Source organism: Physeter macrocephalus, chromosome 10 (assembly GCF_002837175.3).
Source record: "Physeter macrocephalus isolate SW-GA chromosome 10, ASM283717v5, whole genome shotgun sequence".
NCBI lineage: Eukaryota > Metazoa > Chordata > Mammalia > Artiodactyla > Physeteridae > Physeter > Physeter macrocephalus.
The window spans coordinates 25,100,815-25,117,792 of NC_041223.1; the positions used below are offsets into that span (position 1 = coordinate 25,100,815).

General features: G+C 40.4%; 1 protein-coding gene across 1 annotated transcript in view; it reads left to right on the forward strand.

Moving 5' to 3' along the window:
• Window positions 1-5,982: 5,982 nt before the first annotated feature.
• TXLNB (taxilin beta) overlaps window positions 5,983-16,978 on the forward strand; it is a 43,733-nt gene continuing 32,737 nt past the window's right edge. Inside the window, exons 1-3 of the mRNA XM_028494377.2 lie at window positions 5,983-6,143; window positions 8,383-8,835; window positions 15,831-15,922. Of these exons, the coding sequence (XP_028350178.1) occupies window positions 8,397-8,835; window positions 15,831-15,922 (531 nt within the window). The 5' untranslated portion in view covers window positions 5,983-6,143; window positions 8,383-8,396. The remainder of the gene's footprint in view (window positions 6,144-8,382; window positions 8,836-15,830; window positions 15,923-16,978) is intronic.

The window sequence follows — 16,978 nt, forward strand, 5'->3', positions numbered from 1 at the left end:
TTTTTTTGTGGTATGCGGGCCTCCCTCTGCTGTGGCCTCTCCCGTTGCGGAGGACAGGCTCCGGACGCGCAGGCTCAGCGGCCATGGCTCACGGGCCCAGCCGCTCCGCGGCATGTGGGATCCTCCCAGACCGGGGCGCGAACCCGGTTCCCCTGCATCGGCAGGCGGACGCGCAACCGCTGCGCCACCAGGGAAGCCCCCAGGAATAAAATTTTAAGAAAAAAATTTGAAATGAATAGACAAGGGAATAATGCCTTAAAAACTTTGATAGAGATGTAAAAACGTTTTATCCAAATTTTTTTTTTTACATTTTGTAAAAAGGTTTATAACTAACCAATTAACCAAGTAAGTACAAGAGTAGCAAAAAGGCATTTGAGGCATACAAAGTTTCCCATAAATGCTTTCTCAGGAAGCCAATAGACAATATATTTCACTAAATGAGGAAGTAAACCAAGAAAGAGGAAGAATGGAAATTAGGAAACATGAGAAAGGTAAAGGGAATTCCCAGGATGACAGCAAGGGAAGTGCTAGGACCACAGCTGTGCAGCAGACCAAGAAAGTTACCAAACTGGACCAGAGCAGGAAGTCAAGGCTCTGAGGGTATTCGTATGTGGAAGTGATATCTCCAAGAAATATTAGAATGTATAAAATTACCTGACAGATTTGATCTTGGAGGAAACTGCATAGAGAGGTATTTTACAGAGTTCTTGTACAGGTTGGGAAGGGAGAGTGTTCTCAATACCAAACAAATACAAAGAAAAGGTAATCATTAACTCCAGGAAAAACAGAAAATTGCAAAAGAATGGAACTATTATAACAGTGTTCTACCTGATTTAGCATTGAAATTTATTTCAATAATGAAAACATAGAATATGAATTAAAAATTGAAATGTAATTTTCTTGAGAAATATGAAAAGGAAATGTGTAAATAATTTAAATCTTTACCTATCATTATGGGAAGACAATAGGTAATGGCAAAAATTGATGAGTTGACAGCAATCTAGGCATCTTATTTACAAGTGAGAAAGTAAATCACAGAAGCAATATCGGTAATAGTTTAATATTTTTGCCTGGGGAGCTTTGGGGAGCATGGCAAAGTTGGAGGAAGGGATAGTGGGGAGAACAAAGGAATACTGTTTCTCGTGATAAGCTTTTTAGTATCATTTTCAACTATTTTCTTGTAATACTTACATAACAATGTTATTTTCAAAAAATAAATTTACTCCTTACAGTAGCTCAAAGATTGATTTTATAATAAAGCACTGAGCTCTATTAATTTGTCTTTTTAGTTACCTACTCCAGTTCTTTGAGCCTCTACCAGGTTACAGATAGGTTCTTGGGAGCCACTAGTTAGTGTGTTTGTAGATTCATTTTAATTGTAATTAATATGTACAGGCATACCTCATTTTATTGAGTTTTGCTTTACCGTGCTTCACATATATTGCATTTTTTACAAATTGAAGGTCTGAGGCAACCCTGCATCTAGCAAGTCTATTGGTACCATTTTTTTCTAATAGCATTTGCTCACTTCATGTCTCTGTATCACATTTTGGTAATTCTCCAAATATTTCAAACTTTTTCATTATTATCATATTTCTTATGGCGATCTGTAATTAGTAATCTTTGATGTTGTTACTGTAATTTGTTGGAACACCACAAACCACGCTCCTATAAGATGTGGAACCTTAATAGATAAGTGTTGCTTGTCCACCGACCAGCTGTTTCCCTGTCTCTCTCCTTCTCCTCAGGCCTCCCTATTCCCTGAGACATGACAATATTAAAATTAGGCCAAGTAATAACCCTACAATGGCCTCTAAGTGAAAGGAAGAGTCATACATTTCTCACTTTAAATCAAAAGCTAGAAATGACTAGGCTTCGTGAGGAAGCCCTGTTGAAAGCCAAGATAGGCTGAAAGCTAAGTCTCGTGCACAAGTTGAGAATGTAAACATTCTTGAAGGAAATTAAAAGTGCTATTCCAGTGAACACATGAATGATAAGAAAGCAAAACAGCCTTCTCACTGTTAGGGAAAATGTTTTAGTGGTCTGGATAGAAGATCAAACCAGCCACGATATTCCCTTAAGCCAAAGCCTAATCCAGAGCAAGGCCTTAACCCTCTTCAATTCTATGAAGGCTGAGAGAGGTCAGGAAGCTGCAGAAGAGAAGTCTGAATCTAGCAGAGGTTGGTTCACGAGGTTTAAGGAAAGAAGCTGTCTCCATCATATAAAAGTATAAGGTGAAGCAGCAAGTCCCTGATACAGAAGCTGCAGCAAGTTATCCAGAAGATCTAGCTAAGATAATTAATGAAGGTGGCAACACTAAACAGATTTTTAGTGTAGACAAAACAGTCTTATATTGTAAGAAGATGCCATCTAGGACTTTCACAGCTAGAGAGGAGGAGTCAATGCTTGGCTTCAAAGGACAGGCTGACTCTCTTGTTAGGAAGAGAAGTTGAAACCAATGCTCATTTACCATTCCAAAAATCCTAGGGCCCTCAAGAATTATGCTAAATCTACTCTGCCTGTGCTCTATCAGTGGAACAACAAAGTCTGGATGACAGCACATCTATTTACAGCACAGTTTACTGAATATTTTAAGCCAACTGTTGAGACCTACTGCCCAGAAAAAAAGATTCCTTTCAAAAGATTACTGTTCATTGACAAAGCACCTGGTCATCCAAGAGCTCTGATGGAGATATACTATGAGATTAGTGTTGTTTTCATGACTGCTAACAAAACACCCATTCTGCAGTCCATAGATCAAGGAATTATTTCAACTTTTAAGTCTTATTATTTAAGAAACACATTTTGTAAGGCTATAGCTGCCATAGATAGTGATCTCTCTGCTAGATCTGGGTAAAGTAAATTGAAAACTTTCTGGAAAGGATTCACCATTCTAGATACCTTTAAGAACATTCATGATTCATGGGAAGAGGTCAAAATATCAACATTCACTAGAGTTTGGCAGAAGTTGATTCCAACCCTCATGGATGACTTTGAGGGGTTCAAGACTTCAGTAGAGGAAGTAACTGCAGATGTAAAACAGAATTAGAAGTGGTGCCTGAAGGTGTGACTGAATTGCTGCAATCTCACGGTAAAACCCTTAACATGAGGAGTTGCTTCTTATGTATGAACAAAGAAAGTGGTTTTTTGAGATGGAATCTACTCCTGGTGAAGATGCTGTGAAGATTGCTGAAATGACAGTAAACGATTTAGAATTTTATATAAACTTCGTTCATAAAGTAGTAGCAGGGTTGGAGAGGACAGACTCTTAATTTTGAAAGCTCTACTGTGGGTAAGATGTTATCAAACAGGATTGCATGCTACAGAAAAATCATTTGTGAAAGGGAGAGTTAATCAGTGTGGCAAACTTCACTGTTGTCTTATTTAAGAAATTACCCCAGCCACCCCAGCCTTGAGCAGCCACCCTCCTGATAAATCAGCAGCCAACACTGAGGCAAGACCCTCCATCAGCAAAAATATTCCAACTCACTGAAGGCTCAGATGATGGCTAGCATTTTTTTTTATCAAAACAGTATTTTTTTAATTAAGCTATGTACACTGGTTTTTTTTGGACAAAGTGCTATGGCACCCTTAATAGACTACAGTACAGTGTAAACGTAACTTTTATATACACTGGGAAACAAAAAAGTTCATGTGACTTGATTCACTGCAATATTAGCTTTATTTTGGTGGTCTGAAACTTAACTCGCAGTATCTCCAAGGTATGCCTGCGTAAGTCAGTTCTGGATTATCTGGGTAGCTGTCATTTCTGTGTTACCATGTATATCGTTCATCTTGTACCTTCATCATCATGTGCACATCTAGTTAAGTTAGCACCAATTATTTTAATAATTGCAGGAAGATGAGAAAGAGCAATAAATGATGCATTAATATCAAAGGAAGTCCAGTTGAAATTATGGCAGGTCATGTGACTGAAACTTATGTAGTAATCTGAATGGACCAAGTGTTGATGAAATTGAGTCATTTCATAAAGCCTATTGTAGAGGAGCGCCAGGAACTCAAAAGGACCAGTAGCCAGTACCATATTCATGTTGCAAGTAGCAATTTGGGTTCAGCAAAATATTATGTCACATAAAAGTAATGTTGTTATTTTGAATTGTATTTATTGGTTCTGTAGGGTTTTCTAAATAATATTTTTTTAAATTGTATCATATAATAACTAAGTATCAGAAGTTTATACCTATTTTTACAACAGTATATATTGGTACAAATAATAATATAACTTGTTTCAGTCATGGTGAGTTCTTTTTCTTCCTTTAAATTAATTTCAACATTAAGTTATTCTGTTAAGAGGAAATGTACATTACTTAAATTTGAGAAGCACTGACTTATTGTTTGTATTTACTGAGCGATCTCTCTGGGCTGGTTTGCTACAATCCAATATGAAATATCACTCACTGTGGCCCTCACCAAGTACTCATTAATTTCAAAGGAAATACTTTTTTCTCTCACCCATTTTAATTCACCTACGTTATTATCAAATGATGCAGTAAACAGCTTCACTGTCTTCCTCTCTGGAATTTCTTTATCCTGACCTCCACTTACTGGGTACTCATCTATCTATAACCTATGCCTTCCCTGAACTCGGAGAAAGGGGTGAAGAAAAGTTGGGGAGTAGGCTATTTCAGTTTCCTTTTGCTACTGTAACAGGTTACTACAAATCTAGTGGCTTATAAACAACGCTAATTTCTTCTTTTACAGTTCTGGAGGTCAAAAATACAAAATGAGTTTCACTGGGCTGAAATCAGGTGTCAGCAGAATTGCATCCCTTCTGGAGGATCTCAAGAAGAATGTGCTTCCTTGTCTTTCCCAGCTTCTAGGGGCTCCTCACATTCCTTGGCTTGTGTCCCTCCATCACTCTGACCTCTGCTTGCATCATCAAATCTTCTTTTCTGACTCTGACCCTCCTGCTTCCCTCTTTCATTTACAAGGACCCTTGTGATTACAAGGGACCCACCCAGTAATTCTGGATAATCTCTCTCAAGATCCTCAACTTGATCACATCTGCAAAGTCTCTTTCACCATGTAACATAGCATATTCACAGGTTCCTGGGATTAGGATGTGGAAGTCTTTCTGGTGGCATGATTCTGCCTAACACAGTGGGTATCAATATGCCCAGCCAGTCCCAAGAGCAGAAACTCTGATGGGGGAACCCAACTTGGAAAAGTGTGGGAACACATTCTCCAGAAAGAGAAGAAAAGGGGAATGGACGTAGGTTAAGAGAAAGAGACATTATATGGTGAATGAAGAGGAGGTTCTTTTTCTGAGGAGGATTAAGGAACAGGTTGAAGGCTTGAGATGGTGGGAAAGACTTGGAAAAGTCACTGTGGAAGGTGGGAAAGCCTGCAACTAAAGAAAAAGCAACTGCTTCCCCAGGGCTTACCTGAGTAAAGGCAGTTACCTGAGTAAGACGTGGGGTCTGAGGTCACGCCAATTAGCATGTACATGAAGATGGCACTAAACCCAGTGCCAAAAGAGCTGTCTAAATTTTTATTTCAAATTTTAGGACGAAACCAAACAATGACATCAGAATTAAAGTGCTTCTACCATCTCCTTTTTGTTATGCCATGTTTCTTCTTTTTCCTTGATTCCTATAAGAAACTTGACACTAATTAAGCTAGCATAAGATGGTGGTAAAAAAAGAAGATGAATCATAGACCACACCGGAAATAAACCAAGAAATAAGAAAAACTGATCTCTGCCCCAAAGAACAACAATGGTGAAAAACTGCGCTAGCAAAGGGGCTATGTACTGAGAGTTTAAATATTTTTTAAAGGACAAAACATGGAGTCTGATAAGATGTACCAGCTGCTTCTCTTTTCTAAGGCATTTGCCCAGGAGACAGCTACTAAAGCTCGAGCGTATTTCTCTCTTGCTGTGTCACAGGATGTTCCTCTCCCCTCCCCACCCCCTCCCCGCTCTCCTGTTGCGCGCGAGCGTGTGTGTGTGTGTGTGTGCATGTGTGCGTGTGTGTGTGTGTGCGCGTGCGTGCGTGTGTGTTTGGTTTCTCTCTCCCTCTTAAGAACTCAGCCCCCGCCTGTCTTCTGATGTTGCTGCCGCTCTGACTAGCTTGCTGCCTCTTGCCTCTCCTTTCTCTCTCTGCTTAGCGCCTTGCCTTCTGGTAAGTATGACAAACACTCCCCCAAGCCCTGTGAGATGATGTAGGGTGCGGTTTGTGGTGTTCGAAACTTGCAACTTTGAGACTGCCAGTGAACTGCTGAAGAACTGTCCATTGTTTCATTGACAATTAAAATGTGTGGCTCAGGAAGGGATGTGTGTGTGGTAATCTGTCGGGACTGCCAGGACAAGTGAAAAATTCTCTCTCAGAGGAGGCAAAAGATGGGCAATGAAGTTTATAGAAGATAAAACAGAAATAATTTCTTGCTGTAAAATTGATTGATCTAGAAAGAGAATTTAAAAGTAACAGAGTTCTTTGACTTTGTTTTTTTCCTCTTGTGGATTTGTCTTGAGGCTACTTTTAGGGATTGAGTTGTCCTGTGGTTTACAACGACTCAGCTATTCTGTTTTAAAGCAAACGTGGAGCATGAGTTTAAAGGAGACCCATGGACTTAATATAAAAAATCAATGATTATGGCCTCTGATGAACGAAGAATAAATCAAATACAAACAAAACACTTGCATTTAGACTAACCACACTAAAATTCTTAGGGACAGTCGGTTTTAAATTCATTGCTTTTAAGTTTGGTTTACTTTAGATTTTATTTCATCCTCAGGAGGCTCCCTAACACTTTAAAACCCACATATGGATTTAAACCAATAAATGTTTACTGTTTTTCAATTTGATTTAAAAAGTATTCTCTTCCCTTGATTTCCAAAGATGAAGTGCTAAAGGCCAGGGCTCCTTTTAGAAGAGCTTAAAATAACTTCTGGCTGGACAGCAGGTGCCATGTGTCCTTCTCCAAGTTCAGGGGAAGCATAAGTTATATATAGATGTGTGTGCCCAACAAGCAGGGGTCGGGATAAAGAATCCCAGTGATGAAGACAATGAAGCTGTTTACTGCATCGTTTGATAATAAAGATGGTGAATTAAAATAAATGAGAGAAAAAAGTACTTCCTTCAAAGTTAATGAGTACTTGGTGAGGGCCACAGGTAGATGGCAATGTCTGTACATTGAATTTTCTGTTCTTGTTTGCATTCGAGCATTTGACATCGCCTGCCCTGAGAACCAGAGGAGGAAGCTGCATAGTACATGCAGCAGTATGTTTTAGTTTTTGCTTTCATGCCACCACAACAGCAAAACCTGTGTGTTATTAGGACCCTGTCATAATTGTATGCTGCTAATTAGCAGCATCACCGTTAAATATTATTTACAAATAAAACGCACCGTAACTTAAAGGTCTAAGCCAAAGGTATTGCAACACTAGAAATGGTGATAGCCAGCAACCCTCAGCCCATTCCTCACCCCTTATTTCCAAAGAGCCCATATTATACCTGGATTATTCCCCTAGTTCATTCCCTCCCTGCTTTTTAGACATTTCTACTTCTTAAAAAGTATTGTTATCCTAGAGCTCCTTGACTGAGACAAGAAAGTTGTAATCTGTTTTTTTTTCTAAAAGAAAGTCCGTTTTTATATCAGAACAAAAAGGTATAGAAACTCAAGGAATTGTTATTATGAGCAACACCATGTTTCCACACAAGTTCATTAGTTAATTTATATACCTTTCCTCATTCTCTCTAATTCCAAAAATGAGGCTGGTTTGAACCTCAGAAAAAAAAAAAAGTGTTTTTCTGATTGATAATTACATGTTGCTCACTTGGGAAAAGGAAAATACCAGACAAGCAAGTATCTCCTGTATCCAATATAATAATTCATTTATATTAATGGACTCATACGAATCAATATAGATTAAAACAGAGTTTAGAATGTTATCATTATGAATGATTTTAGTAAGGTCAATGGCTCTTGTAGTCAATGTTTTAACTTTGGGGGAAAAAGCACCAATTTAAATTTAAACATTCAATGTATACATCTCTGTATTTATAACGATTGTAAATCTACATAGAATTATTTAAGAGAATGGTAACACAAACTGGCTACTCTAAGCAAAATGACAAATATGACCATGAAAAACGGTATCTTGAATCACTCTGTTAACGTCAATAATAGGAGATACTATCAGAATTTAAAGACCAAAACCAAAAATATGCTAATAGTATGACTCGATTTGGAAAGATGCTTCTCACTGTTCCTAGTCAGCTAGTTGCAATATTGATGGTTTGTGGAAGTACATTCATCCTATGTTAGAAACTGTAATTAGTAGGTGTCCATGTAGGAATAGCCTTACCATTTACCTGTAACTGGGTTAACTACATCAACGCTGGCTTTGCTTACCACCAGATACCACTCCCAGCATGGAGACCAATCAGTCTGTACAGCCGTCGGGGGAGCCACAGTCAACACCTGTGGGGGACAGTTCAGTACTGCCCAGTCAAAATGGCCTGGAGAAGCAAGATGATCAGGATTCCTCAACCCCGCTCCCAGCACCTGAGGAGGAGGCAGGTGTGCAGCCTGAACGGGGAGCCCATGATATCTCTGAAGAATTGAACCGACAACTGGAAGACATCATTAACACGTACGGGTCTGCTGCCGACACGGCAGGGAAAGAGGGTCCCACCGCGGCCAAGGAGCAGCCTGAGAACACAGAACCACCCGACAATGAGGACAGGGACTGCGAGGAGACCACTGGAGAGACGGAGAGAGAACCTCCGGCCTCTGGAGAGCCACCCGCAGCCAAGGAGCCTGTCAGCAATAAAGAGCAAAAATTGGAGAAGAAAATTCTAAAAGGATTAGGCAAGTAGTTACATTCTAATGTATGACTTTTCTTTGAATTATTCCTAAAAAGGGGCACTTCCTCCAATCTTGCTAAAAGCCACATCTCATATTTGGATTTTACCACAATAGCTTCCTTCAGGATCACCAGTACCTTACTGTGCTTATCCTCAGCCCCTTAGTAGTGTGTCCCATTACTACACATATAAAATATTTTTTAATTTAACAAAGCTCTTCAGAAATGTATTAATTACAGAATGTTGAAAATCTGAGAAAACAATTTTACTCACATTAGTTCACTGGTTCAGCAAATATTTACTAATGCCTAGTCTTTAGGAGGTTCACAAAGATAAAAGAGTCTTTGGTTAAGGAGCTCTAGGTCTGGAGAGAAAAACAGACATGTACACTAATTGTTATATGGGATAAGTGCTACAACAGGCGCAGGAGAATTGTTAGGAGAGCATGGAGGACTGGTAACACCACAAATGGCCGTGAGAGAAGGATGAGAGAGTAAATTTCTTAGCCATTAGTGAGAGCATGTTACTGCACCTAGGGGAAGCCCTCTGTCTGTCCTGGTGAATTTCACTGACACACTCACTACAATCACCACCTCCTGTGTGATACATTCCCTGACATGCCCAGGTAGAGTTAGCATCACCTTCTGTAGTTCTCCATGAAATTTTCTGCAGCAATCATTTGTTTATATACCTGCCTCCCAAGCTGGAGGGAGAGAGAGTCTATTGAGACAGTGGTCACATCTTACTCATTTCTGGAAGACACTGTGGAAGAGTAAAAGATCATGGGCACTGGAGTCAGAACTGGGTTCAGACTCCAGTGAACAGGTTACGTGTAAACCCCAAAGTATGTCTATGCTGTCATAGGACCACACTTTGGCACGTGAAACCACTGCTGGCAATGCTTTCAAGAAGGGCTAAGGGACACATTCAGACAGCTACTTTACCTACTCAGCATAAAGATTAACCCAGATAACACCAAGTTCTAAAGTGCAAGATTAGGGCTTCCCTGGTGGCGCAGTGGTTGAGAATCCGCCTGCCAATGCAGGGGACACGGGTTCGTGCCCCGGTCCGGGAAGATCCCACATGCCGCGGAGCGGCTGGGCCCGTGAGCCATGGCCACTGAGCCTGTGCGTCCGGACCCTGTGCCCCGCAATGGGAGAGGCCACAACAGTGAGAGGCCCACGTACCACAAAAAAAAAAATTAAAAAAAAAAAATAAAGTGCAAGATTAGAATCACTTTACTGTTTTGGAACTCTGGGAAACAGAATACAGTTGCTCTGTGTTACAGAGCTATTTTTTCTTCTCTATCCAAGGCATCTCAGAAACAACCTTTTGCATTAGTCACTGTTAAACTTTCCATAAGATAAAACAAAATCACATCACAGAGGTAAATGATTTTAGTATTCCTAACCAGGAAAGTTCTTTGGCTTTATCACTTTGAAACTACTTCTACATAGGAATTTGTATGTGTTATAATGGGGGGATAGGTATGAAGAAAGCAGGGGTGAAGTTAAAGATGACCAATTTTGGTTTCTACTCTGTCTTCCACGAGTTATTTCAAAGTCTGTATTAACCTCATACTTAACCAAATAATCAAAAAAATTTTTAGAGAAAGAAAAAATTTCACAACTAATTCTGCCACTTTGTATAAGTTACCAAAGTTCAACTCAATGTGTCTATCAGAACCAATGTTTGTGATCAGAGTGCCCAGATGGGTCCACTCTAATTACATGTGTATAAGCTGCTGACACTTTCATGCTGTTCCTCTGAACACTAGCAGTATATTCTTCTAAACATTGTACTATTTCAGCTATATTATGAGTTAAAACAGTATTTTTTAAATATTTATTTATTTATTTATTTTTGGCTGTGTTGGGTCTTCGTTTCTGTGCGAGGGCTTTCTCTAGTTGCGGCGAGCGGGGGCCACTCTTCATCGCGGTGTGCGGGCCCCTCACTGTCGCGGCCTCTCTTGTTGCGGAGCACAGGCTCCAGACGCGCAGGCTCAGTAGTTGTGGCTCACGGGCCCAGCCGCTCCGCGGCACGTGGGATCTTCCCAGACCAGGGCTCGAACCCGTGTCCCCTGCATCGGCAGGCAGATTCTCAACCACTGCGCCACCAGGGAAGCCCAAAACAATATTTTTAAGCTAATTTAAATATTTTAAACATCACTTCAACTATCTGCAAGTGGTTTTAACAGGTTTCTTGGCCATATATCAATTAAATGATACTACACTATGGTCTAGACCAATGATTTCAAACTTACTGTGCATTGGAATCAAATGCAGAATTTGTCAAAAATGCTGTTGCTGAGCAGAGAGATTCAGAATTGGTAGGTCTGGACTGGGGCCAAGGCACCCTGGGTAATTTTGACACAAACAGATTGTTGAAGCAATGGTTCTGATGCTTCAGAAAGTTCTTCCTCCACCCATTTGGAGAAAATATAAAGTGCCGGCTGTGGTCTTCTTTTAGAAACTATTTGGAGCTTTTCTAGAATATTAGTATGTCATTCAATCCATACCTGAAGATATATCTTTAGTCTTTGCTTACATATTTGATCAAAGATGAGTCTTTAATTATTGTATGTTTATCAGATAACATTTGCTTTATTGATACTTTTGAGATGCCGAAATGTTCTGACTCTCTAACCCCAAATTTTCCAAAGTATATACTTTGGGATATTTGAGATTTCAGACCAAGCTTGTTTCCTAACCGCCAGAATTCTCTGACCTTTAATATATACAATAGGGAAAAATCTCCGAGAGTGATGGGCACAGTTTACAACATTTCCTAAATTTATTGGACCAAAAACACCCTTCTTTCACAGAACACCTTTGAATATTTGGGAAATGTCTCTACAACCCAAGCACTCAAGACTTGTTTTTCCTTTACAGGCTGCATCTCCTCCCACAGTTAACACATTATACACTGGAGCAGCTGGGGGAACACCTGAAAATCTCTTGAGTTGGTGGAGTCACTTTCTCCTTGGCATTGACCAAAACAAAAAACAGATTCCACAGTAGACAGCACCATGACATGTCCTCTTAACATCTAAGTGTCCCCCTTCCTTCCCCCACCCCATCTTCCAGCTCACAAGTGTTTTATTAATCTCTTCTCTGTCAACGTTGTGTGGGCTGCACAAGTCCCACATAGTAAGAAGCACAAAACAATGGTAAAATGTAATATCCCTTCTGATATTTAGATTGATAACTGATTGAGTAGGAATTCATAAGTTTGAAGCATAAACCCACGAGAAAAACAAAGCTGATCCACAGGTCCATTCTGAGCTCAGAATCTATCTAGTCAACCCACTGATTTACTGACAGGGAAAATAGGGCCTAGAGAGTTTTAAAGTCTGCCAAAAAAAAATTATTCAACTAATTGATGTGGTTGTGAGATTAGTCATAAAGAAAGCAAGATGCAGACCTGAAGTCACTAATATTACAGGGCCAAAGATATATAAAAATAATTGGTATGTTGGTTAGGAGCATTTAATTGAGCTATAGTTCAGTTAATTGGTTTCATCTTTCCAGTGACAGGTGAGTTTCATTTCTACCTTCTGAGTAGGATCTTGACTAGGACATTGATTTTCTAAAATCTTTTCGGCCATTGACTTACTCTGCCTTAGAATGGTCACCTTCCCAGGTAGTCTGTTTTATAAGGTTTTAGCTTGATTTTTCTCTAGTTTCACTCTGAGAAGGAAATAAACTGTTGCTTTGATACAAATGCTAAATTCTCTGGAAGAAATGGTAGAAAACCAGAAGAATTTAGGAGAGAGAGGAATCCACAGAGACTGAAGGGTCCATGAGTAGATTCATAGAGAAGCTCAAACTTAGGCCAGATCCTGAAAGGAGAGGAGGGTTTAGAGGAGTAAGTGAAATAAGAGAAAAAAAAAATGTGCCTTGGGCAAAATGATTAGTACTTTCTTCTGACCCAAGTTGGGAATGGATGTATTTATTTCTTACTGCTTTTTCTGATATTATTCTTTTTTATTGTAAGGTTTTGCTTTGTTTTGTTTTCCCTGGAATAATCTCATTATTAGGCTCAAAGTTGTTTTCTTTTTAAGAAAGTTTTCTTTATAGTTACAGCTAAGAAATTGCTAGCAGTTTAAACACATAAAGCCGATTTTTCCTCTTGTGTCTGACACTGTCACCAAATGACCCCATTTCCTAAAATTGTAATTATAGCCTTTCTTAGAAGATGAGTGGGTCTCTGTCTATCCCCCTCCTCAACAAAATCCCACACAGCACTCTAGTCCAGTGAAACCAATGGAAGTTTACAAATTAAGCTCTCTGATGTTACAAAGTTACGTATTCCATACATGCTTGTCTCCAGTTTCTTGGATTTTTTTGTGGAAATCATTTTGGAAGGGTAGACTGATGCATCTGAATGTTAAACTTCTATACAAAATAAGAGAATATGAGAGCAGAAAGACACCTCAGTGAGTGTGACAATTAAAAAAACAACAAAGGGCTTCCCTGGTGGCGAAGTGGTTGAGAGTCCGCCTGCCGATGCAGGGGGCACGGGTTCGTGCCCCGGCCCGGGAAGATCCCACATGCCGCGGAGCGGCTGGGCCCGTGAGCCATGGCCGCTGAGCCTGCGCGTCCGGAGCCTGTGCTCCGCAATGGGAGAGGCCACAACAGTGAGAGGCCCGCGTACCGCAAAAACAACAAAAAACAAAACCTGTTCTCATCATTAAAGAAAACAAAAGGGGAGAAGATACTGAATGTGGAGAGAAAAAGAGACCCACTGGACTCACTCAAGACACGATACAGTTTTCTACATCGATACTCACACTGAGAGGTATGCTAAGCATACATTAAATGTCACAGGGGAGAGTAAGACCCGTCTTTCCTCTAGTTGATCACAGAGTTGTCTTCTGGACAGTGTTTACTTGACTGACATGATATTAGTGCACAGGTTGGCTTTGTTCCATTATTACCGAGATTTACTAAACACTTGCCATGGGCCAAACACTGTGCGGGGTCCTGGGCCAAATCTGACCAGCAGTGCAGTCTCTTGCCTTTAATGATGATCCTCCAACTCAGGACAGCAGTCATCACGTGAGCACAAACTGAAGACAAGGGTGAGGGGATGGCCTGACCAACACAAGTCCGTCCTGCTGCTACAGAAATCACTCAAAGCCAACGCCTGCTGGCGGCGGAGGGCAGAGCTTACCAGTTTAAAGGCAGTGTTATGCCACAGGCCATATTGGATTGCTGGTGGGGCACTGCTCACCCCCACCTTCTCCCCTGTCTCAGACTGTGTCTCTAATCTGAGCTGACTTACTGGGCAAATATAGATGAAACCAGCTGTTAGGAATGAGGCCACTTTTTTCAAAAAAAGTTTCCTTTAATTTCTCTAGGTTTCCCTGGCATCAAAATTCCACATGGGAGTGGAGTGATTTAGAGCAAGTAGACAAACCTTGGATTCAAGCCTTGGCTCTGCCAGTACTGATTATGTAACTTTGGACTTCTCTGGGCTTTCGATTATTAATCTATAAAATTAACCAGTTGTCTGGGTGCTCTTTGAAGTTCCTTCTAGACCTAAAATTCTTTGATGCCATTAGAGTTACCAGTTTTAGCAAATGAAAATACAAGCTGCCCAGGGAACTTTGAATTTCAGATAAACAAACCATTATTTTTTACTACGAGTGTGTCCCATGTCCTGTATTTCATCTGGCAATCCTAATTCCATGATATATCTGCCTCTCCAGGATGAAAGCAAAAATTCCAGCAAAGGAGACATGGCTGTTCTTGGGGGAGAGGTTGTCAAAGTTGTTAATATTCTTAAGCAGATTTATATCAGGAAACTTGGGCTCCACTGTATGGTCTGACCTCCCAACCCTGATTAGAAAGGGTGGCTGTCACAGGTGGGTGAGGACGGGGAAGCTGCTCCACCTTGACTCTACTGTTTGCAAAGATGCATTCAGTGGTACATACACGTAGGCCTCAGGGGCCGGCTCCTGCCTACAACTTTCAGCCCAGTGGGCACTGAAAGACAAGATTTCCAGGCATCATAGAAAGGCTAACCAGGCAGTCTGAGCTGAAGAGGACAAAAGGAAGAACAATGGGGAAAGAAAAGAAAGAATCTGAGGCTCATTGTCAAATAATCATGAACAGATGAGTTTTTAAATGTAGCATAAACTCCAACTGGAAACAGAAAATGAAACTGCCAACAGAGATTAAGGCTTGGGTGAGAGAAGGGAAGACCCGGGGAGGCTAAATCTGCAGCCAGAGAGACACAAAAAGGCCTGTGAAAAAGGCCCTGCATGTCTTGGGTCCATTTCCTCTATATTTTGACTTTATTCCCCACTTGTTAGGAAATACAATCAGAGTCATTCCATCCAAACTTCACGGAGTAGGCTCACGCACAGAAACAAGAGAATCGGTTCCCCCCCAAAAGAGAGCAAAGAGGTACTAAAGGAACAAAACCAAAAAAATGGGCAGACTAAACTGTCATGTTTCTCTGCTTCGGGCTGGAATTTTAACAGCTCCATGTATTAATGCTGGCTGTTTCACAGTAGTCAGATATTTGGATAGGCTGGTTTGCTTCTTTTTTTAGATAATTAACATGGGGAAGTGGATGATTTATTCTTTCATGAAGTCAGTGTTTTTTATTCTTTTGAATATTTTCAGAATGTTCAAAATCCCTTGGAATATTTAGAACATGGGGGAAGTAACAAGAATGGATTCTTGGGATGAAAATTTGGGGACCACCCTTAGAGCAGACATTTATTGAGAATCTACCATGAGCCTGACACTATACCACACATTTTTACAAACTTCTCATCTAATCACTTATTCTGCAAAATAGGTATCATTCCTTCATACAGGGGAAAAAAACCAAAATTACATCTGTAGCTCAGACAAGTGAAGTGGCTTGGCCAAGGTTGGAGAGCAGCTAACAAGCAGACAACCTGAGAGTCTAACTCTTATAATCTGACATCAAGTTCAACACTTATTTTTTAAAACGTCTTTATGGTTTTTGTTTTCTTTTAAGGCAAAGAAGCCAATCTGCTAATGCAAAATCTGAACAAGTTGCAAACTCCTGAGGAAAAGCTTGATTTTTTATTCAAGAAGTATGCTGAACTGGTAAGTTCTTTGATTAGCCCTTTTTGTCAGAAAGATTCAAGCTCTGGTTAGAGCTGAGAAAAGGATGCTGTTAGTTTTTCAGGTATATCATTATAGCTGGTTACCTCAGACAAGTCAAAGCCAGAATTCATAAAGGCAGAATTTTTAAAAAAGAAAGAAAGAAATAAAAAGAAACAGAAAAACTGAGGAATAACAGCAAAAGGAAGAAAGAGGATACAGTTGGAGTCTACTCCACCTTCAATTATGTGCATAATTTGGGAGATGGAAGAGAGAATTATAGATAATTAAAAATTGTGGATATTTAAAAGTTCTTTTTGCCTTTTCAATAAAATAGAAATACACTAGAATAAAGGCAAACTTTCATCCAGTTCTTGTACACAGATTTTTTGAGGGGGTGGTCCCCTCAGGAAGGCAGAGGGCTGCGTTTATCCCACCCCTCAGTTTGTGACACATTCTCGTTTATTCCTGATGACTTTATTGATTGATTCATTCATTCATTCTCTTTGATCTACATTCTTCTCCTTGTCCCCCACGATGGCAAAGCATTTGACATGGATTGTTTTGTTTCCGGTTATAGGTCCTCCCATGCAGTCTCCCTCTCAATAAGGTAGGACCACTGGCAGGAAGGGAAGCCACTCCCAGACTTCAGAGAATCTGTGAAGTGGATGGTCTCCTCGCCAGTACTCTTATAATAGGCCAGTTGGAAGAAAGAGGAGGGTTCAGTGAAGCCAGCCCCCCTAGTTTCAGTGAACCCTCACAAAAACTGGCTAAAGGAGTTGCACCTGAGGTCCATGTACCACCCCTGAGGTCCGTGCACCACCCCTGAGGTGTACAAGACCCACTGAGGAGATGTGGTGTCCTCTCAGGTGAGGCTGGGCAAGGTACCTTTCTCTCATTTCTGCTTCTTTTCCTCATTTTTTTCCACTTTCTTATTTCTTTTGGAGAAGCAGTGACAGGAAAATGAAACTTAAGCCCCTACACACAACAAAACAATTCCTCCAGGCAGTAGATTGAACTGCCCCTGAAGGCAGATTTACCTTACAGCAAGGAAGCTTA